The sequence below is a fragment of the Ciona robusta genome, chromosome 7 (genome assembly GCF_009617815.1).
Source record: "Ciona robusta chromosome 7, ASM961781v2".
In the NCBI taxonomy this organism is placed as follows: Eukaryota; Metazoa; Chordata; class Ascidiacea; order Phlebobranchia; family Cionidae; genus Ciona; species Ciona robusta.
The window spans coordinates 8,343,815-8,366,315 of record NC_143241.1 but is presented as its reverse complement, the minus strand read 5'-3'; the positions used below and the strand labels follow the sequence as shown (position 1 = coordinate 8,366,315).

At 37.5% G+C, this 22,501-nt stretch overlaps 2 protein-coding genes across 2 annotated transcripts in view; one reads left to right on the top strand and one right to left on the bottom strand.

The window, feature by feature from the left end:
* Positions 1–8,533: 8,533 nt before the first annotated feature.
* Positions 8,534–9,948, top strand: LOC149734471 (uncharacterized). Its single transcript, XM_089881723.1, has one exon. It carries the CDS (start codon positions 8,695–8,697, stop codon positions 9,775–9,777), a length of 1,083 nt encoding a protein of 360 aa, XP_089737849.1. The 5' UTR covers positions 8,534–8,694; the 3' UTR covers positions 9,778–9,948.
* A 175-nt stretch (positions 9,949–10,123) lies between these two features.
* The window catches only part of LOC149734470 (phosphatidylinositol 4-kinase alpha-like), a 29,501-nt gene continuing 17,123 nt past the window's right edge, over positions 10,124–22,501 (bottom strand). Inside the window, exons 23-45 of the mRNA XM_089881701.1 lie at positions 22,361–22,466; positions 21,773–21,946; positions 21,498–21,641; positions 20,998–21,105; positions 20,632–20,726; positions 20,117–20,354; positions 19,628–19,749; positions 18,979–19,119; positions 18,085–18,353; positions 17,623–17,765; positions 17,151–17,309; positions 16,770–16,913; positions 16,314–16,447; positions 15,915–16,022; positions 15,278–15,404; positions 14,545–14,739; positions 13,963–14,124; positions 13,381–13,512; positions 12,742–12,866; positions 12,272–12,392; positions 11,719–11,892; positions 11,079–11,264; positions 10,124–10,823 (exon numbers count right to left, since the gene is read on the bottom strand). Of these exons, the coding sequence (XP_089737827.1) occupies positions 10,740–10,823; positions 11,079–11,264; positions 11,719–11,892; positions 12,272–12,392; positions 12,742–12,866; positions 13,381–13,512; positions 13,963–14,124; positions 14,545–14,739; positions 15,278–15,404; positions 15,915–16,022; positions 16,314–16,447; positions 16,770–16,913; positions 17,151–17,309; positions 17,623–17,765; positions 18,085–18,353; positions 18,979–19,119; positions 19,628–19,749; positions 20,117–20,354; positions 20,632–20,726; positions 20,998–21,105; positions 21,498–21,641; positions 21,773–21,946; positions 22,361–22,466 (3,391 nt within the window). The 3' untranslated portion in view covers positions 10,124–10,739. The remainder of the gene's footprint in view (positions 10,824–11,078; positions 11,265–11,718; positions 11,893–12,271; positions 12,393–12,741; positions 12,867–13,380; positions 13,513–13,962; positions 14,125–14,544; positions 14,740–15,277; positions 15,405–15,914; positions 16,023–16,313; positions 16,448–16,769; positions 16,914–17,150; positions 17,310–17,622; positions 17,766–18,084; positions 18,354–18,978; positions 19,120–19,627; positions 19,750–20,116; positions 20,355–20,631; positions 20,727–20,997; positions 21,106–21,497; positions 21,642–21,772; positions 21,947–22,360; positions 22,467–22,501) is intronic.

Here is a 22,501-nt window from a genome sequence, read left to right as displayed (position 1 = left end):
TAGGTTGTGAACTGTAAGCCTTGGAATTTAGAATACCGAAGCGACGCTTTATTAACGCTGCTAATGTAACCGTAAAACCCCGTGTATCTAATTTAGCTCTTAAACAAACGTATTCAATAGAATTGACTGCGATTTGCGTAAAAGTTCGCCGTGTTCGTGGTAATTTAAAGGACATGAATGTCATTGTGAATTTGCTGGTAAAGTGACATCACAATCCCCATTTTACGTGAACTAATCGTTCTGTGTTATGTCATAAAACGAAATGTGTTGCTTTGTTAACAAACAAAGTGCTATTGTTAATTGCATGATATGAATTTGGCGCGCAAATATTCAAACAAATAACACGTTATTAAACATTTATTGGTTTTAAAGATCATTTTCTAAGCGAAATTGACTGTTTTAGGCGTGAGAACAAACATCTGTAACATATTAACCAATAAATACCGCGCGTAATACCCTCCTGGCTACTGATATCAACTGATTAACGTCTATTAATATAAACCGATAAAACGCCTGTAATTTTACAAAGTAATAACGTCTATACACTGGGAAATGCATTTTGATATCAAATTATTTCCCCTTAACCACAAACACTCTGTCCAAGAACCGACCTTCTGGTAAAAAATACGCAGTTTTATTAAAACCATCTGCCAGCCCAAGACGCCAGGCTTAACTATAACGGTATTAGCCGGAATATTAGTTCTTGGTAATTATATCTTGCCTGGTAGCAATAGAACATTATACCCTCTTTACATAATAATACATAACTAAGCTGTAGCATTAAAGTATGCACAATGCTACTGTACACATCGTATGTACAAATGCTATTAATTAGTAATATGTGTGCAGATGTTGCATACTCATAACGTAGTCAAGTACACAGATGATTAACGTTCAATATAAAAACAACAAAGTTTAATTGCTAATTAATGATACTTCACTCATTACAATCAAATTCAAGTGCCTAAAATTGTGTCTGTTACAATGGTTAATATTATTTAACCTTTAATTCCTTATTTAAACATTAATAAAGTAAGGACATACTTGTAACTCATAAATTTTCGTGCAGTCGGCTATAATTAGTTTTTTATTGCTTTATTACTTGTTAGTGTAAACCTATGTGTTATTTATACAAAGTTTATAGAAAATAAATCAATAATTTGAAGAAGGCTAATCCCTCTTGAGTTTGGTAACACCATTCTATGTTGCCACAAGGGGAACTTCAACCCATCTGACCTTTAATTGAAGGATGAAAATACCACAAACTTTGAACAGGATGAGAAGCCATATTTGTGCAAGAGGAACTTTTAAACAGACATTTCTGCAACCGAGACACTTAAAACTTTGGCAAAACAGTTTACAGCAATTGCTCCAACCCAGTTGTCAGAAAAAAAACAATCACTCAAAGTTCTGTACGGGGTGACTTGTAAAATGGCACAAGGTGTATAAAAAACCATATATGTACAAAGAAAAATTCCTATATACTAAGCAATAAGCCATTGTAAAAGTGTATATATTTCTCAACGTATTCAATATATATACATTTTCATAATAGAAAAATCTGATACAAGATAACATGATCTGTCTGTATCTCTGCAGTTATGTCTGGTATGCTAATGGCTACATTGCTTTCTATAACAACTACTTTAAACCTGTATAATAAAGCATGGGATACAGAATAATAGGATATGCTTAAAGTTATATCACCTTATCTTGGCCTAAATATGTATTATAGCTTTCCAATACAAAATTGTATGTGCTTGTTACATAAGAAGCTACATAATATGTTTTAACCCATCCACTTAGTTGAAATTGCTGGCAGTGGGTGATAAGATAAGCACATGAACTTTACTATGGTATTTGTCAAATGCCAGATAATATGTCCATGGTTGCCATGGCATTTGACATAAACTTTGGGTGAATTTTAAGGTATGTTGTTTGTTTCCAGTTTTTAAAACAGCTTATTAAACGATGGTAAAAGTACAAAATTTTGCATTACACTCTAGTTATTGAGTAAGTGTTAAGGTGGCTGTACACAGTATCCAGAATTCGTTCGTTTTGTCCGGATTTCGCTGCCGCATGCAGAACTCGGTAATGGGTTTGCAAACGAATTCGCATGCCGGATACTGTGTACAGCCACCTTTACAAGAAGTCTGCATGTATTAAAAAAACCCTGCGTAAGTAGAAAGTTTTATAACTAACGTTATAACACAATGATTCATTGTGTTATGTACTTTACCCAATAGGTTTAATGCCAAAGTTAATAGCTTAAGGTTACCAGCAGCAAGGTCCTTACACCACACTATTAATAATTAATTCTAGCTAATTTAAACACATGAAGGTAAACCAATGGCTGAACTATTAAGTTTTATAATGACTTCTGTGCAAGCAAGTGTCTGCATATCTGCAATACAATAACTTAATGCCTGTCAATATAAGGAATAATTAGACACATGAAACACCCATTTATTTTCACACAGTCCAACAGTTAAAACGGACCTATCAGTAAAGCTTAAAATTTTATCCTATTCTATATGGGTGAGATCTTGTGACATGACATGCTACAGAAAATAAGATTTAAGCCAAAGTTTGCCATTATTCAAAAAATTAATATTGTTTACAATTACAAACAAATTCAAATAAAAACAACATTAAATCCAAGTTTACGAAAAAATTGCATCAAATATTTCTATACAAAAGACCAGGCACTGTCCTTTTGTAAGTTAACTCTGGTCTAGTGGCCACCATAATCTACTTGGATTACGAATAGCTGAAATACCTCTGTCATTTTAAGCAGGGTCTTATTTGGCAATGCCTGCTTGTTACGAGCTGATAACTTTACAACTCAATCATGGGGTTGACACTTTCTACGTCAAACTAAGATACAAAACCAAGAGATCACAATTAACTGATAAATGCAGGTAATGCTCGGGTTCATAAAACATAGATTTTGTGGTCAGTTTTAATACATGATACTATGACACATCTGTCTAAAAATACTCTTTAAATAAAAAATATGTCATACACTTTATTTAAACACTATAAAACAAAACTATAACATTGTTTCTGCTTAAGCTAAACACTTAATCTATAGAAGCTTAAAAATGCTTTTTCAAATAAAAATATTAAATACAACATATTTCAAACACAAAAGTGTGTTGTTTTAAACAATAAGATAAGTTAAAAAACACCAACGTAAAACATTGTTTCTCCTCAAGCTACACACCTCCTAGCTAGCTGTAAACAAAGATACATTCTCGTGGGAACTAAACTTAATCCAAAAGTCAACTAAACTTAATGACCTCTCTAAAGTGAAATTTCGCAGTTGCTCAATTGACATTGTGATGTCACAGCTGTTAAAGTAAACAACAATCAACAACTGTTACACGAACAATGGAAAACAATCGAGATACAGATTCTATGTCAAATACGAACATTGCAAAACTGAAACATAGAACTACATCTACAAAATATGGGAAAATAAGCTTTTAGTTTTGCAACATTATTAATATCAAGTAGAAGTAACATTATTGTAAACAAACATGGATATATTTGCAATGGGAATACCATTATTAGTGATAAAACAATTTGCTTCATGTTGTACATCTACGTATAATTGCTGACACATATCTACACTACAGATCACTAAACATAATCACTCTTACCACTAATTATAGGCGCCAAACCTGGGGTGGCAGGGTGGGCAGAACAACCCGGGAATTTTCTGCACTGCATTAATCAGTAAACATTGGAATCAACGATGCAAAATCAGTCTAATAACATTGTGTGTTAAACTATCCCTGCCTCCCCTGCATTAACACAAGTTTGGTGCCTACAATACAACTGACAACGCAGCTATATCTTGCTAGATTGCAGCAATGATTATACGAATTATTGCCAGATAATAATTGAACAAGATTGCGGAGAATTTGAATTAATTCCACACCACGGCACCAAACTAACTGATACCTTCATCAATATTATCCATTTCTTCATCCTGTACATCTGGTAAGGGTGGGATCACTGGGGGTAGAGGGGGGGAGGAGGGTTTGGGGGGAAGTGTCGGTTTCGGAGAAATAAACGGTTTTACAGATTTTGGGGCAGGGGGGGAAATGGGGCGGGGGTGGGTTGGGAAAGACCCAAAGGTTGGTGAAGTAAACGGCCTAGCTGTAAATAAATTAACCCCAGATTTGGGGCTAGTGGGTTTGGTGGGTGGAAGGGGCTTATTTTGTACAGGTTTAGGTGGTATCTTGGGTTCAGTTTTCTCAATAGAAGCAGCTTTGTCCTCTGGAGGCTTAACACTTCGATCTGATAAGGTATCGCGTGTCTCAATACCTGAATCTGACTTTTTGTCGCTTAGTTTTCCAACATTGCGCTGGAATTTGACTTGTTTCTTTACAGGTGAGGTTTCTGTAGTTTTCGAAAGTGACTTTGTAGGTAAGGTTTCTGTAGTTTCAAAAACTTTGACATTTTGCTCAGTTTTGAACTTTAGTTTTCCTGGTTTAAAGAAAGGTTTTGTTGTTTTGGGAGCAGATTGTTGAGGTGATGATTCAAACATTGATCTTTTCTGGTCAAACAAGAATTTACTGTGGCTTGCAAGCTTTGGTACGTCATCCTCAGAGCTAGAGTCATCTGTAACTTTAATCTTCTCGAAAGCCGAGAAAACACTTTTAACTTTCGGCGTTTTCTTAATGCTCACTTTTGGTGGAAAGCTATTAATAGGTTTTGGTTCAATTTTAGAAGCTAATGTAGTTGTAACAGATATGGTTTTCTCTTCTGATGTAAATGAAGATGCTTTGGATTTAAATTCATCAGAAACAGTAATTTCTTCGATTTTTATTGCGCTAACATGTTCGGTTTTTGTTGTTTCTATATTTCCCTTACTTGCCCCCTGTACTATTTCCATACGAAAATTTTCGTTGCCCCCCACAACATCTCTGTGATTCTGCTTTCCGCCACCAGAGGTACCAACTGGATCTTTATGATTCGTATCAACAACTTCTTCAGAGTCAACATCATCACAGACTTCAACATCGGGATCTGTTTTTTCAGCATCATTTACAGCATACAAAGAGACTCCATCAACACTATCATCCAATAAACCACCATTGCTAGAACTATCAGCAAGAAAGAATTTATGACTCCTATGACCATAACTTACAACCTTACAATGAGAATCCCTATCCACTTTGTGAGATGTTCTAGTTGTTTTATCATTGAAACCTCCACGACCTGCACCTTCTCCAACAGACACAACCTGATCAACAAACCCATAACCAGTGACAACAGCATCAACACCAACTTTAAAACCTTCTTCTTTATTTGTTTCATCACTTGGATGTTTGTTACTTACTTGCTCATGGCTTTGATCTGTTTTCATCTCTTTAATAGATAAACCACCATCATTATTGTCGAAACCAGTAGTGACAGCAACATCATCAACCTTAAAACCTTCTTTTTTGGCGTCGTCTTTTCCAACTGTAACAACACCACTTTTATGGTCATCACTATCATCAGATCCTTCTTTAGCTGTTTTTTCACTAACATTGCATCTGATGCTCTCATGTTCATCACTTGTAGTTGTTTTAATAGATACAACATGTTTATGTTTATCAGCAAAACCATAATCTTGATCATCACTTGTAGCTTCTACATGAAAAACATCTTTTTGACCATCTCCACCAGCAAGGACATGACCCATACCTACAAAGCTACCACCTGTAACATGAACTTCACCAATAACAGATCCTTTCTCTTGCTTAACATTTGAATCCATATTATCTAAAACTTCTGCTAAAACAGAAACATTTCCACCTTCACAAATTTCTTGGACATTTTCTTCCGTTTGACTCAAATTTTCAGCTGAACCCAAAACAACTTCAGATGTTTTCATCAAATATTTGTTTTCTTCAAAAACTTCTTCCATTTTTGTTCCCTCTTCATTACTTGGCATTTCTTTGGAATCAACACCCTCTGGGATCGTAACAACTTCTTCACATACAGTTTCTACGCTATGTTTTCCAATTACTTTGGCTTTTTCTTCATCTAACACTTCTAGATGCAATATATCTCTACCAAGAGTTACAACTTCAATATTAGCTGGTAATGTTTCTACATGTGTGTGTACCTTAGGTTCGTAACTTTCAACATGAATTAAGTCTTTTCCGACTCTCAGAACTTCAACATCGAGTTTTGGAAATTTCTCATTTGTTACCACTGCTGGAGTTGGGGGAGGAGGAGGAGGAAAAGTGGGAGAAAGAGTGGGAGCATTAGGAGGTGGTGGAAACTCCTCATTGTCGCCAGAATCATCTGTTCCCATATTAAAGTTGTAAATATCGTGTTCTTTCGGACTTTTTGGAGGAAACAATGACGGAGGTGGAAGAGGAAAGCTTCCACTAGATGCTGATGAAGAGCAATCGTCATCTGGAGACTTGGTTTCCGATAAATCATCATCGGAAGAAGAAGAGGAGGACGAAGATGAGGTTTCGGATTTCCTAACTCCTCCCATCACAGATGACATCACATCTTCCCAAATAATGCTCTTCACAACTTGCTCCGATGCTCTTCGTTCATTCATCCGGTTAACATCAACCACATTCGTCTCATGCTCCTGTATTTCCACATTCACCACTTTCTCTGCATTCGTCTGTTCCATCTCCAAATTCGCTTCTTGGTCTTGTATTCCCTCATTCGCAGTAAGTCCCTCCGCCACAACAATCTTCTCTTGTGCATTCTTCACATACACCTGCATTCCCTCATCCCCTGATCTTTCTTCTTTCCTCCCATATACATTGGTTACAACAGACACTGCATGACCCTCTTCCACCCCAGCATTAGTTTTAACATCTGCCACTACAACCAAGTTATCTTTCATTTCAACTTCAACGTAACTCTGGTTTTCATAATAAATAAACTCCTCCTTTTGCAACGACCTTTCACCAACCAACTGGACTTCTTCCATTTCTCTACCATTCCCATTTCTTCCAATGCTTACATGGTTAGTAGATATCACTGAGCTAGAAGTGCTCACAAATTCTTTTGTATTTTCTTGCACAATAATTTGTTTTTTCCCATATTCTACCACAGATGGCAGAGCAACATTCACTTCATTTCGGTCAAACTTTTCTTCCCCAATAATTACCTCTGGTTCTGTTGTTTTGATTTCAGCCACCTTTTCACTTTCCCCAGCCTTAGAAAAAAATTTATTGACAGCAAGTGAAGCGTCACCAATGGTATTTCCATCACCCTTATATGCCGTGTCAAGCGCAACTGGAATTTCCGTAACAGCTGGATATTTCTCTTCAATTGTTTCCACTTCTTCAATTAAACTTGAAGCATTAACAAGCATGGATGTATCCGAATCATCAAATACAAGTTTTCTTTGTACAGGATCATCAGAGATATCATTATCAACAAAGCTGTCGGCTTCTTCTTTAATCTCTTCCAATTCTTGTTCCTTAAAAACATTTTCACTCCTCTCAAGTGAAAACTTTACTCTAGATCCAGATTTTGGAGTTTGATCCTCAGATCTTGGATGCAGATCTTCTGATCTTGGATGTTGGTGTAGATTTTTGGGTTGATCTTCCTTTAACTCACTGGAGGACTCTATATGATCCTCTTCACATTCTAAAATATCATCCAAAGTTGCCGAAAACGGGTCGTCACAATCATTGAGCGCCAAACTTAAGCTTCCAACATCTTTGGGAAGAGCCTTGTCCACTTTTTGGATCGGAGATTTTTGCCATTGTTGAAAAGACGCAGAAAGTGGGCGATACCTTTGTGAACACACTTTGATTATTTCGTGAACAGATGAATCTTCTTCTTTTTTAGCTTCGTAATCTTGAAAGCTTTGCGAGAGAGGTCTCCACTGTTGGGTTAACGATATAATATTTTCATGGATGCTTGATCCTTTTTCTTCCTCTTTCTCTTCTTGAGATGCAAGAGCACTTCCCCAGTCAGATAGATGTTCATGCAGTGAATGAAGATCTTTTCTTACAGCTCTCTCCGCTTGTGGGCCCTGTTGTCGCCTCACAACAGCTTGCATTGCAGCTGTTTAGTTAAAATAATATGTACAAATGTACCAACCTATTCTTCGCAATTAGTAATTGAATACCAACGCATAAGTTATAGTATAATGTTAGAAACTGCCTGCTTACTGAATACCAATTGCTAAACTCGCAGAACAACGATACATATACGATAGAATGCAACACAAAACGTTACTAACTTGGCCGCAACACTTCTGTAATGCGCAGTGCTCATCTCTCTCTTATGGAAAGTTAAGAAGAAGGGGAATTGAACTGTATGTGTAAAAGTGGCAAGCCGACTCCTGACTTAAGGGGTCGTTTTAAAGTATGTAAAAAAGCTTTAAAATCTCTATTCACATTAATTTGATTCCTGAAAATGCAATTTTGGTTTAAAAATGTTTGCCTACTTAAAAATACTACCCGCAAATATATTTAACTATTTCTGGCCAAAAGTCACGTGGGAACGAACTAGGGGAATTACCGGTAAAAGAACACAAAATTTAAAATCTGAATTCAGTTTGTGTTTTATTTGGCATTAAATAAATAATTTTAGGGTAAATAATGTTTTATAACTTCATTAACAAACATAATTTATGTTTAGTTTGCATACCTTGATATTCTTTAGCGACATGAGGCAGTAATAGGAAATTCTAAACGGTCACTTCAAATGTATAAGCTAAAAGACTGGAACTGTTTAAAAAATTATCGTTTTAACGTTGACGATTTTACGGACGACCAACTTTTCCGTTTGAGGAGAATATGTTTTGACGTCAGAGCTGGTGGGAATTTGGAATTGAAAAAAATATTGAATCAAGAAATTAAAGCCCAAAATGTAGAAAGAAAATACTTTTTTAAGTTCGTGACGCGCGAGCGCTTAAATTACGCGAGTAGAATAAAATTTAGGCGAATCCATGATTTTTTTGGAATTTCTAACGACATTAAACTGCCAAAAGAAGAATATTTTCTGAAATGGAAACCAACTGAAAGTGTAAAAGAGCTTGGTTGGAAAGAATATCCCAAAGTTAATCTACTGCTCAGTATGCCAGTGGGGGCAGAGAAACTTAGTGGTTGGGACCGAATAAAAATCGCATTTTTTCCGAAACGCTTTGCCCCGGATTACAAGTCTAAAGAACTTGTTCATAAATTTAACCTCAGTGTTCTACAAGGGGGAACCATTATAAGTGCTATGATGATTGGTACAGGTTTGGCTTATGAGCATGGCAAGCAGTTTGTAAAGGACCATGACAGAGGGAATAAATCACAGTTTTATAATTACAGGATTGAAGCGTTACGTGCGAGACACCACGCGTTCTTTCGAGGCATGAGCAGATATTCCTTTAGGTGGGGCTGGAGAGCCGGGTTTCTCGCTGGATCGTTAATCACAATATCGCAAACGATGTGTATTTATCGGAAACAAGATTCTATAAGTCACTATCTACTAGGAGCTGGTATACCGTTTGCTGCTTATAATGTAATGAAAGGACCTGTAGGGATGCTTTTTACTGGATTGCTTGGAGCTGCAGTTATTGGGTTACCTTGTGGATTCTTGATGTCAACTTGCGAGATGAATTTTCGACCACATTTGTTCAATGCCTATGTAGTACCTCGTATAGCGAGTAAACATCATTGGTTGAATTGGACACCAGATCAAATTGAGTTGAATAAAACAAGATATGAAATGATTGTCCACGAATTATCGACTGATGATACGAATTATCGCGATCGATTATCGCATTTATTTGATGATTAAATATTTATGTGTTCCTGTTTAATTACGAAATAAACCTAAATTTATTAAATTATCAAGGCAATGGTTCAGGTAGTATGGGGCTTACTAATCATCTGGATCCGTTAGCGATGCAACACATTTATCTTATTTTACAAATTTTGTACAATACAGTGAATACACCAAGACTTTTTATTCATTATTGTTTATTTACTTAAATGACACCAGGGAGGCAGGGATAGTTAGACACACAATCCTGTGAAACAAATCCAACTTGCAGAAAAATTAGGGGTTGACCTGCCCACCCTCACACCCCAGATTTGGCGCCTATAATTTAAACCCAAGATACAGAATACCAAATTCAACCATATATTGTGTATCACATAATAATGCTTCATTTATTCTGCAACAATCACTTGAAAAGACCCACTTATGACATCACAATGCTAACCGATTATGACGTAATATTGCACCTTTTCACCGTAAAATTATTGGGAAGAAAATTTAAAATCATAAAAATCAGCCTAATTTGCATAAAGTGCCATAAAAATATTTTCTGATTGTTGAATAAACAATTGTGTTTATGACATCATACACGGCAGTGTCTTTGTAACAATTCCAATTTAAAACAAACACAACATAAAAATATAATATTATTGCATTATATAATATTTCTATTTTAAAATACATCACAGGTATCTTGTTAATAGACAGTGTAATAAACCTCATTATGACATCATAATTTCACTTTGAAGATAAATAAAGTTAAATATTTGGTTGAAAATAATCTTTTTTCAAAACTACGAATTTTTTGGTTGTACTATAACTAACACACAAAGCCACCAAAAACACCAATCATAGCTTCTTATACATAATATACTAAAAACAACTTAATTTAAAACAATATTTTTAAAAAATATTTAGATTTTCAACATAATTTGCATAATTTTGCCCAAAATTTTTACCTTGAAAATTTTTGATAATTTTCAGTAATAAGGGATCTGGTTTTGGTAATACTGGATCATATCGTACGTTCGGCTCCATTTGCTTAAAAAGCAATCACGGATAACCTGGGGATAAGGTTTAGATTGAGTTACTGAACACACGTGGCTCAGTGGTTAGCGCTTGTAACAATTTATTCACTCATTCATTTATTAATAAAGTGACATTAATTTATCTATTAATTCACTCACTTATTGACTCATTAATCTATTCATTCATTCACAAATAAAGGGCCCTATACTATATAAGTTACATTCGACCACCCACTTTTTCATTCATCTATTCATTCATTCACCAAAAAAGTTACATCTACACCCCCCCACCTTAACCATGAACTGCGCGGCCTCCTTGGGCGAAGCCGATGGTTGAAACCTCGTCCTTAACAACTTGATGGTGTTGCCACGGAAACATGGGAGTCCCGTGTCCAGCATGAGGGACACCAACGACACGATGTCTTCACGGTACGGTCGTACAGCGAGATACGCTTGGACGCATAACTCCATGAACCACTGTAATGTAACAGATACGATTGTGATGTCATTTTAGACGCATTAATAAATATGCAGCCTGGGCGTTTGGGTGATAAAACAACTCTTGCTTAAACCTATGGAACTCACCCAAAAACTTAAAATGATGTCATAATTGTAACAATCTAAGTGTTTTACTACAAAAATTTTAAGAATAAACAAAAGAATTAATTACTAAGTGCCTCGCCCTAGGATTTCTATAATAGTAGCAGCATTGGGCACTGAACCTGGTATCCTTTGGTTACAATGTGACTGTTTTAACCACTTGGCTATGACTGTTATCTTGTACAACTTATTAGTCACCACTGCGTTAACGCAATTATCATTAAGTATCTTGCTTAAGAACACATACGCCAACAATAGTAGCAGCATCAAGCTCCGAACCTAGTACCCCAACCCCCTACACTGAAACATAAAGCCACCTTAACCCACCCACCTGGAACGAGGGTGCATCCATATTCCCCCCCATTATCATCACCATCTCCTCAGTCAGTTTAATATCGGGTTCCCATCCAAGGTTGCCCCCGGGACTACTTTCGAACATGAACCCGAAGTCTATGTGGAGGAGGTGGCCTTCTTGGTCCAACATTATGTTGCCGTTGTGACGGTCCTGTCAGTTTGATTGACAGGTAAGGTTTGATTGACATGTTGTGTTTAATTGACAGGGTAAAACATAATAATAGGGTAAACTAAAAAAATATATATTGAATGAATGAACGGCAGTTGTTAAAACATGGGTGTTTCATACATCTTGTGCCCGCTTATGAGTTACCAGGTATGTTACTTTGTGGTTGATTGTTTTTATGTATGGCTAATAATTTGGACAACCCATCAGTCACCATTGGGTTGGAGCAATTGCCGTTAAGTGTCTTGCCCAAGGACACATACACCCACAATGGTAGCAGCATGAAAGCTCAAACTCAAAACCTTTAACACAGAAACAGCATCCTACAACTTTTAATATTGTTACGTAAACAACAACACTCCACCTTAATCTGAAGTATAAACAACACCAAGCTATAAGCTGCCATGCTCTTCACAAAGTTACGACGAGCTGTTTGGAACCTGGGAGAATTCTCGTCGCCGTATTTGTTGCGGAAGTATTCGTACCTGGGAAATACCGGGGTTAGGGGAATACCAAAAGTTGGGGAAACACTGGAATTTGAAGGTGATTTAATGTAATATGGTTATATCATTTCTCTATATTATGCTGTTCGGCCGATATAAAGAAGATCTTCCTGCAATCTCGCAATAAATACATATATAATATCTCTTGCCTAAATATAACATACCGATACAATGAATTCCCTAATAAACCTACAAACCATTTTTTTTATTCCGGATATGACATTTCTAGTACAAATACTATTTTTTGGGATGATAAAGAAAAAACATAGACCATCCACCCTTTTATAATTACAACATCTATACCAATATACCAAACATCACGCAAACTCACATCCCGATAGCGGTTTGCCTTCCAAGTTGGTCTCTTGACTTCGAATCAGGGATGCACTCAATCACGCCACAACCAGGTGCGGTGGCCACCACTCGATACGGGAATAAATATAAATCCAACCCTACCTGTGATGTCATAAGTAATATTGTGATGTCATCAGTTATAGTGGGTTGCTATTCATATTTAGGTGTATATAATTAAGTTAGTCCAATACTTGTTATAAAGCTTAATTGGGAACAGTAATCGAAAAGCAAAGTTACGACAGCAATGGACACTAAATCTGGGATTTCTGTACTATATTAATTATTAATCAGTAAACATTACAACCAATAAGTTGGATTTGTTTCACAGGATTGTGTGTCTAACTATCCTTGCCTCCCCTCCATTTTAATGGGTGTGGAGCCTATTGTATTATTCTTTATTTGCCAAAGTAACTAAAAAGTGTCGCTTTATATGTTGGACCTAACCCCCCATCTCAACCATCTATTAGGTTAGCATACTTTACCCTTAACCCTAAGTTTTCCATGGCAACTTACATGGTTAAAGACATTCTGTGTCTTTTACATTAGACGCAACTCCTTCAACACCCTTGTAAACAGCTTTACCTCAAAGTTTACATAAACCACATAAACCATTTACCTGTTTAAAGATATTCTGAAACAGCTGAATAACTTGTAGCGCGAGCATGTCTTGCCTACAGTCGTCGCCTACTTTGAATATCACGGCTTGCCACGATAAGTTCTCGGCGCTCGGCAATTCATATGGGGTTGTCTGTATGTGAGGGGTAAGATCATAACAATATAGGGGCAATGTTAGGGTATTTTTTAATATAGGGGCAATGTTGGGGTAATTTTTAATATAGGGGCAATGTTGGGGTGTTTTTAATATAGGGGCAATGTTGGGGTATTTTTTAATATAGGGGCAATGTTGGGGTATTTTCTAATATAGGGGCAATGTTGGGGTAGTTTTTAATATAGGGGCAATGTTGGGGTAGTTTTTAATATAGGGGCAATGTTGGGGTAGTTTTTAATATAGGGGCAATTTTAGAACACAAGTTTTTGTTACCCCATAAGGGTTCCTTTTTAAATAGCAGCGTCAAACCTAATAGTTCTTCCAAAATTATCTATTTTTTTTTTAGCCCCCATTATTACACTGACCAAACATTTATTACATCATACAATTATGACATCACACCGCACAACTATGACATCACAAACCCACCATTGAACCGAGTCGTTCCACTTCACTGATCCCGCACTCGACGACCCGGAACTTTGCCAAATAAGGAGCTTTAGCCCCGCTTTGTAACGGGGTTCCACTCTTACGGTCGATGTCGAGCACCAGGGACTCGGGGGAACTGGGGAGGTAGCAGCCCTCTAACACCTGGGGTAAGATGGATTGGTGGGGTGAGATGGTACATGGGGTAAGATGGTTTGGTAGGTGGGGTAAGATGGTACATGGGGTAAAATGGCACATGGGGTAAGATGGTACACGGGGTAAGATGAATTAGTGGGCTGGGGTACGATGGTACACGGGGTAAGATGTCACATGGGGTAAGATGATACATGGGGTAAAATGGTACATGGGGCAAGGTGGTTTGGTGGGTGGGGTAAGATGGTACATGGGGTAAGATGGTACAGGATTAAGAGATAGGCTACAAGGGCTTTAATGGTAATGGATGGAAAATCTTCCCTTGACAGTTCGGCCAAGATTATATGACTTATTAGAAGCTCCCAACTTGCATTAAGATATGTATTATCAACACAGAAACATATTTTTAAAACCAACATAGAACCACTCTACCTCAATACCAGCTAGCGCTTCCAAACACGCAGCCGTTCGCTCTGGGCCTTTAGGGAAAGGTTTAATCGTACCAGAAACCGCTGTAACATCCGAGAAAAACTTGAATTCACGACGATAAAAGTCTTGCGAGGGCCCCGATAGTTTGGAGATAATTGTTTCAATAATTTGCTCAAGTGTGGAGCCTATCTCTGGGTCCTGGGGGTGTAATGACAAGTTATAGCAATATTTTTACTAGTATACATAAGCAGCTTTGGTGTTGGGGTAATGAGCCAACTCTGGCCTAAATCCCAGGTTCCATGGTGTGTCTCACTGTAGGACCTCACCCATATAGAATAGAATGTGCATATACAATGTTGGGGTAATGGGATAACTCTGATCTAAATCCCAGGTTCCATGGCATGCCTCACTGTAGGACCTCACCCGTATAGATTAGAATGTGCATGTACAATGTTGGGGTAATGGGCCAACTCTGGCATAAATCTCAGGTCCCATGGCATGCCTCGCTGTAGGACCTCACCCATATAGAATAGAATGTGCATATACAATGTTGGGGTAATGGGCCAACTCTGGCATAAATCCCAGGTTCCATGGCTCGCCTTACTGTAGGACCTCACCCATATAGATTAAAACTTATAGACGCTCATTACACTCATTATTGAGTCTCAGTGGGGTCTAAATAGTAGCACAATAAACTCAATTAAACAATTGTTTAACAATTATTTAATTAACCAACCTTCTGATGAGCATCTTCATCCACATATATGTTTGTCTTCATGTTCCAAATAATTTGATGGGCCAACAATTGTGATTTACCTGATGCCCAAATAAGGTAATCTTGTACGTAACCCATCGTGTCGTATCTGTAAGGAGAAAGTCATTTAATCAAAAAATATTTACGTAATATTTTTTAACATTTTTTTAACATTGGGCGTAACATTAGAGATGCATGGTTTTAAATAGGGGTGCCATCAGTGGCGAAACCAGGGGAAGTTTAGGGGGTCGCGACCCCCCCTTTAAACCCAAAAACAGAAATTAAAAAAAAAAAATTTTTTAAATTCAATTTTTTTTTTTAATTTTTTGATTAAAACCCCCTTTATTTTTTTATGGCTGCGCTACTGGATGTCATCATATGTTTTAGTTCTGGTTTTAGCCGAAACTAGCTTTTTACTTTGCTGTTAGGTGTCTATGCAAACAATATAACATGACACCTATGATTTTATGTAAAAACATGCGTTGAATAAGTCCACACTCATCTAATAGATTGCACACATAAAGAAATATTTCATAACACCCTATGTGACACAATATATGTTATAATAATTCCATATTAACCCCCACATTCACCCAAACACCTTCAAACCCCCACTCACCTTATGGATTGTACAAGTTGGGGAATGTAGAACAGAATCGCTTCGGGTGGAAACTTTCGCATCACTTTCACCGAGTATTGAGCTGTTAGTGGGTGGGGACTGAATAACCTGTAGGGGGGCGTGGTTTATACGTGGTAAGTTGGCACAAGGCTTTATCAAAAGTGTACAAATAGCCAATCACACTTTTATGCCTTCCAAGAATTAGGAACAAAACTGGCTCCATACGTCTTACAAAATCGACAGTTTACTTATAAAAAACCAACGTTTAACCCACAAGACAGGATCTGGTGCTACCAAAACATAACAGACAAAAATCGAGTCCAATCAATTGTATAATAAAAGATATATTTCGCCTAAATAGCATCGTCTCATTATTTAAATAGAAACAACATAACCCACCTTGAAAAATAGGACAGTGCGGTACTTGGCGAACCCAACGCCCATGTTACCACATGGTGGAGCTCTGGAGAATCAGAATCAACCGTCTGTGATGTCACAAGGTATTTGATAGCCTCGGGACAATGTTGGGCAGCCTGTGTGGAAAATAAGGTTTTTGGTAAAACTAAAAAAAAATTAAACCACAACCAAAATCTGCCGCAAATGCCTCTTATTTCCAACTTTTACATAAGAATTACAGCTGCATTATTTAACAGACTTAAACTACCTCCTCTATGATAAACGTCTACTGTTCGTATTTTTAATCAGTGTTGAATCAAGGCCAGATTTACCCAACATATTGCAGTTAAATATAAATTCAATTGCATTAAAATAGCTTTTTGTGTTCAAGTAATTAATAGCAAAGTCATGGCAGTTTTATGGTATTAGCCACGTGCCACCGTGAATTTCTCTACCCACCTGTGGGTTGCTCCTGACCAACCTTGATACTTCACGCACGAGCAATTCTGAGTTCCGCAACCTATCGGTGAGAAACACGCACAACATTGGTGATACCTCCCATGATAAACGAACCATTTCTTTCATCTGACGGTCAGTGATCTCCTGGGGGTGGTGGGTTTATAATGTAACGTGCATTGATTATTGTAAAGTTAAGGCCACAAACCAAAATTATGTCCTCTATGTGCTGTGACCCATAATTTTCAAAACCCTAAACAGATCACACTAAAACTAGAACCACTATTGCCCTTTACTATTACTCCCATTATGACATCACACATCCACTATGACATCACACTCCCACTATGACACCACACACCCATTATGACATCACACACCCACCTGCGACCTCCATGCAGCCACAGTAGCTTCAGCTTCCACCACCCTCTCACTACCAGATGTTGGATTATACCATGTTATCAGGTGATCTAACTCAGCTGTCACTAAATACATTAGAAGGGTCCGTTTCTTCATCATTTCACGGGCGGCTATCGTTTCACCCTACGTTTGATTGACAGGTGAGTTTGAGTGACAGGGCAGTTTGATTGACATACGAGTTATCCAGAGGTTATGAGTTCATTGCTGCTACCATTGTGAGCATGTGTCTTGATGGTAACTTGTAAACTGCTACAAGGTGTATGAAACATAACATTCCCGTTTTAACCACTGTCGTTGCCCGGTCATGCGAGGATAAATAAGTTACATACGTGGTAACTGGTAAGCGGGCACGAGGTGTATGAAACAGAACACCGTGTTTTAACGACTGTCGCTGCCCCGCCATGCGAGGATAAATAAGTTGCATTCATTCATTCACCTTCCCTTTCTTCGAACTCCTCTTACTCGGAGCATACGTGGACCTTCTACTGGTTGCCATGGGAACCGTATTCATCCAACCACTGCCTCCGGTGGCCATAGTCGCGCTCGACAAGGATGCGAGGTCCGGGCTCAAGGTGTCAACTGTAAATAATAAGTTTAACATTGTACTGGGTAAGGGCAAAGCTATAGAAAACATAGGCTGAAAAAAACATTGTTAAGTAACTGCTTATTTGCTGCCATTTGAGTCCAAAATGACACGGCACGGATGGAAAAAGTTACACACCAGTTACAGCTTATGCTTGCTCTGCGACATAAGGGTAACAGTTGGATTACTTGGTCTTAGTGGATGAGAGTATAGAGAGAAGTAGAGATGGCAGGGGTAAAGAAATGAAAAAATTTTAAAGGCCATGTTAAAAAAACTTGCTATATCATGCAATAGCTAAGTACAACGAATTAATACCTTGGAAACTTTTCATTGAGGGCGTTCCATGTAACAGATTCATCCCCGCTGGGACTGTCCCTTTACCCCCACTGCCCCCGGATAACCCCGACAGCGCTGTATGACTGGGTACCTTTCTAAGGGTCCCACTCATCGGGGTGATACCAGGGGACCCACGATCGGGCACGAGGTGCTTACGATCGGTGTGGACGAAATGCCACAACCGCAAACATGAGTTGATGTCGTTACGAAGCTCGTCGGATTTTTGGGCCGGAAATTTACGCGGAGAGCTGTTGATAGTTTGTGTTGTTTATTTGTTGTGGTGGTTGATGATTGGTGATAAAATAGCAAGTGCAGTATCAGTTATAATACTGAAGTGTCGGTCAAATACAACTTAACTTATATAAACACCTGTGATTACAGGTGAATTTGTGTTGTTTATTTGTGGTGATCATTATTGTAATAGCGTTTATATAGTTTAAATAAATTAAAAGAACTGTTTTAAAAAACAAATCTGCCTGACAGCAACAGTTTATATAAGTTAAGTTGTATTTGACCAGCACTTTGGTATTTTTTACTAATTTGTAAAAACTTGGTAAACCTTTTTGTAACAAAGTTTTATATCAGATATTTAAAATTTAGGAATGTAACATAAAATTTTTTTTCAGTTGTAAGTTTGAACGACACTCATTGTTTTGAAAAGTGTGAATTTACGAAGAGAGCGGTTTTAAAGACGTCCATGGGTGTTGGGGTGATATGGTTTAAATCCCAGGTCTCATGACGAGCACAACCAACCAAACACAACTTAAATGTAAAAAGTGAGCAACAACAAACCCCCCAGAAATAATAGCAGACAAAAAAACACCAGCTTATTTGCTGTGCACGAGATTTTTCAAGAAAAATTAAAAATCTTACCAGAAATAGTCGAACATTGAAAGATAGATCCTTTCCCTTAAGAAATTCTTCTGCAGTTTTGACGCATTCACATCCACACTGTGTAGCATGGTGAAGGATAGGCTAAGAAGGTCACATCGCGCCCCAACTGATGATATGTGTCTGTTGGGGTGAAGTATAATAACAAAGTAAAGCACCTTGAGTTTTGCGGTGATGGGCAAAGTATAATATTAAAACATAGCACCCTGGGCGTTGGGGTAATGGGCCAGCTCTGTCCTAAATTTTAAGTGGTGCCAACAGCTAATGATAACATACATAAAATAACGGATAAAGTAGCGAAGATCACGTTAATTAAAACAACAAAGAAAAGGGAATTTAAATGCATATCTATGTTTGGGCAAGACACCTAACAAACATTGCTGCAACCCAGGGGTCACTAATGGGTTGTAGCACCCTGGGTTTTGGAGTAATAGGCCAAATATTGCCTAAATCAGAGGTCCTATGTCGTACCACACTGGAGGATCTCACCAACAAAATAAAACACAGAACACGGTCCCTTTAATTAGTGCATGTCCACAATATTCACTATGTCCGCTATGTAGTGAATATTGTAGTAATTAAAGGGACCCCCACAGAACCCACAGAATAACATACAACAAGCACAACCCACCTTGACAGATAGTTTCCACAACCAGGTTGTAGTATGGGTAACGTACGATGCACTAAACCCACTATGATCATGGTTTCTTCAACACTGCTGTATTTTACAACGTCCAATCTATGCTGGAGAAACTGGGGGGTATGGGGGTGTTAGGGGAATACAACGAAATATCTTTTTATATATAGGCAGAGGTGGTCATTTGTGATACAAAGGTACCACCAAAGTTTCAAAGATGATAATCTAAAATGTTTGTGTTAATTGCAGTGGGACAATGTATAGGATTTACCACGAGAAAAACAGAAAGGCTTGCAAATGTAAGGAACAACACAAAAAAACACAGACATCATACTGTATGGAAGTCATAAGGATACGGCTTTATAATTCTTTGAATATTCTTTGTTTACTACTAAATGGAACGAGAAAATGGAATGAAAAACCTCACCAATATGAAATAGACATAGATCCCACAAATTATAGATCATACAACATCATACCCACCTTAATCCACAGTGAATGTGGTTTACAACACGGAGGTGCGGGGTGGGGTATGTGGTCCTCAGACACCGCTAGTGGGTCCCCTTCGTCCTTATCTGGGGCGAATACACCCATTCTATGGTCAATGGTTGCCTGCCATGCTGAGGTTATTTCACTCATACATGATACGTTGAGGTTAGGACGTGAGGATAACAGCCATTGCCAACACTCGATGGCGCATTCGATGATGGGAACTGTTAGTCTGGAAGGGAAAGTGAAATTAAATAATTAATTTTAAAAACCCAGTCATTACTACAGCCATAAAACCAGTTCTAGTCGCCATATATGGACAATTATTGTTAAATTTGTTTATTTGATATATACAACATAAAATCGTGCCAAATTAACAAATTTAGGAATTATTGTCTCTTTATGATAAATTCAACTGAATAGTAAGCCATGGAACCTAAGATTTAGGCCAAAGACGGCACATTATCCTGACGGGTAATTGGAAATGGTTAATTACTATCACCACCCACCTATCTACACAACACCATGCGATTAAATGCAGAATCTCGCGCTTGCTTTCTTCTTTATTCGCCACTAGCAGTGCTGTTGCTCGGTATATCGAATTCTAAAAGACAAAGAAAAATATTTAAAAAAATGCACACATATATATATATATATATATAAAATAATATATATATATATATGTGTATTTTTATATATATATATACTTTAAAAACAGAAGCTGAAAAACACAATTAAAATCTCTTTGTGCATTAAGGAGCATCTGGGGGCGTTAACAAAACAAACTGTGGTACAGCTAGAATATATTTGGTTATCATTGTTCAAATTCTGCTAAAATGTAGGAAATTAAAAATGTAAAAATAATCCAAACGAACCATAATTTCAGTTTCATTGTTTTCTTTCAATGCACTCTTGTATTCTTTTATTATGACATCACAAAGGTTCAATTGTGATGATTTACCCAGTTTAATCATACCAGAAATCTGAAATAATTTTAAATCAATGTTAAATTAAAAATGAGAAAAAATGTTTAACATTTTGTAAGACTTTAAAGCACCAACATGCGAGGGTAAATAAGTTACAATTAATCAAACATGTATATCAGTCTAGATGTTGGGTAATGAGCCAATAAAGGCTAAATACCAGGCTCTAGACATGTACCTTACCCATATAGATTAAACGAAGGTTGCCAAATACACCAATAGATGAAATATTTCATAAGTTGGAATGTGGTGTATGAAACAGAACATTCATATTAAGTATAATAATGAGAATGAATTACATTCGTGGTAACCAGTAAGCGGGCACGAAATGGCAACAAACATCGTTATTAAACAAAACAACGAGAGCCAACTACCCAACCACACCAACCAACCTCCCCAAGATATTTATTCCTCCGGTGGCCGACCGAAATATTTGGTTTTTCCGTTTGTTTGTTGCTGTATAAAGCTTCCGCTGCCACAGACACGCCAACGTGCTTGTTGTGTGTTGTAGTTGTTTCATCTTGTAGTAGGTAGTTCTGTAACAATATATTAATTTCTTAACAACAACAAAATATTTATTAACGATATAAAATAAACAAATAAATTTGTGATTTGTATTTCAAAAACATAGAAACAAACTAAGATAAACATAGAAACCCTATATAACCTGCAGATGACTCGCTGTAGTAGCAGGCGCCCACTTTAGCGCCTCCTTGAGGATGTGACGACAATGTTTGGTGAAATCTTCGACGAGTTTCTCTCGCATCTTACGAGAGTCTTGCAAGTGGAGGTGGTGGTGGGTGCCGTTGATTAGGATGGGGGGGATCTCGGAGAAACGGTGCTGCGGGGGGGTCAAAGGGGTGTTAGGGGTGCTGGAGGTAAATGGGGTTAGACTTTTATAAACTTACATGCAACATCACTGCTTTGGAGGAGTACGTGACGTACAAAGGATAAACAATGAGCCTACAAGGGCATTTGGCAATCGCTTTTAAATAATGTTAAAGGTATACTGGAGTAGTTTAAAGATTTGAAGACGGGGTTGGCAAGCGTCAAAGTCTTAACGCATGAAAGTAGCTCATAAATTGAAAAGTTACCAACAAACAAAAGGGTTGGTTCATATATTTATCTAAAAAAACAATGCTAGTGTAGATAGGGCAAGGTTCGGTTTAAACCAGTTTAAAAGTTGGTGATTAATATCAATTTAATCTCTGGCCTGAATCTTAGACCCCATGTCAAAACACCTTTAGCAACTTACGGGAACCAGAGTGGACGAGAGCTGGTGCAGAAGGTTCAGCATTGTAAATAGAAATCTTCGGTTCCATAAAACGTGGGGGAAGCAATCCACTAATCGGGATAAGTAGCTGGGGGGAAATAAAGTATTTGTAATTATGTATAT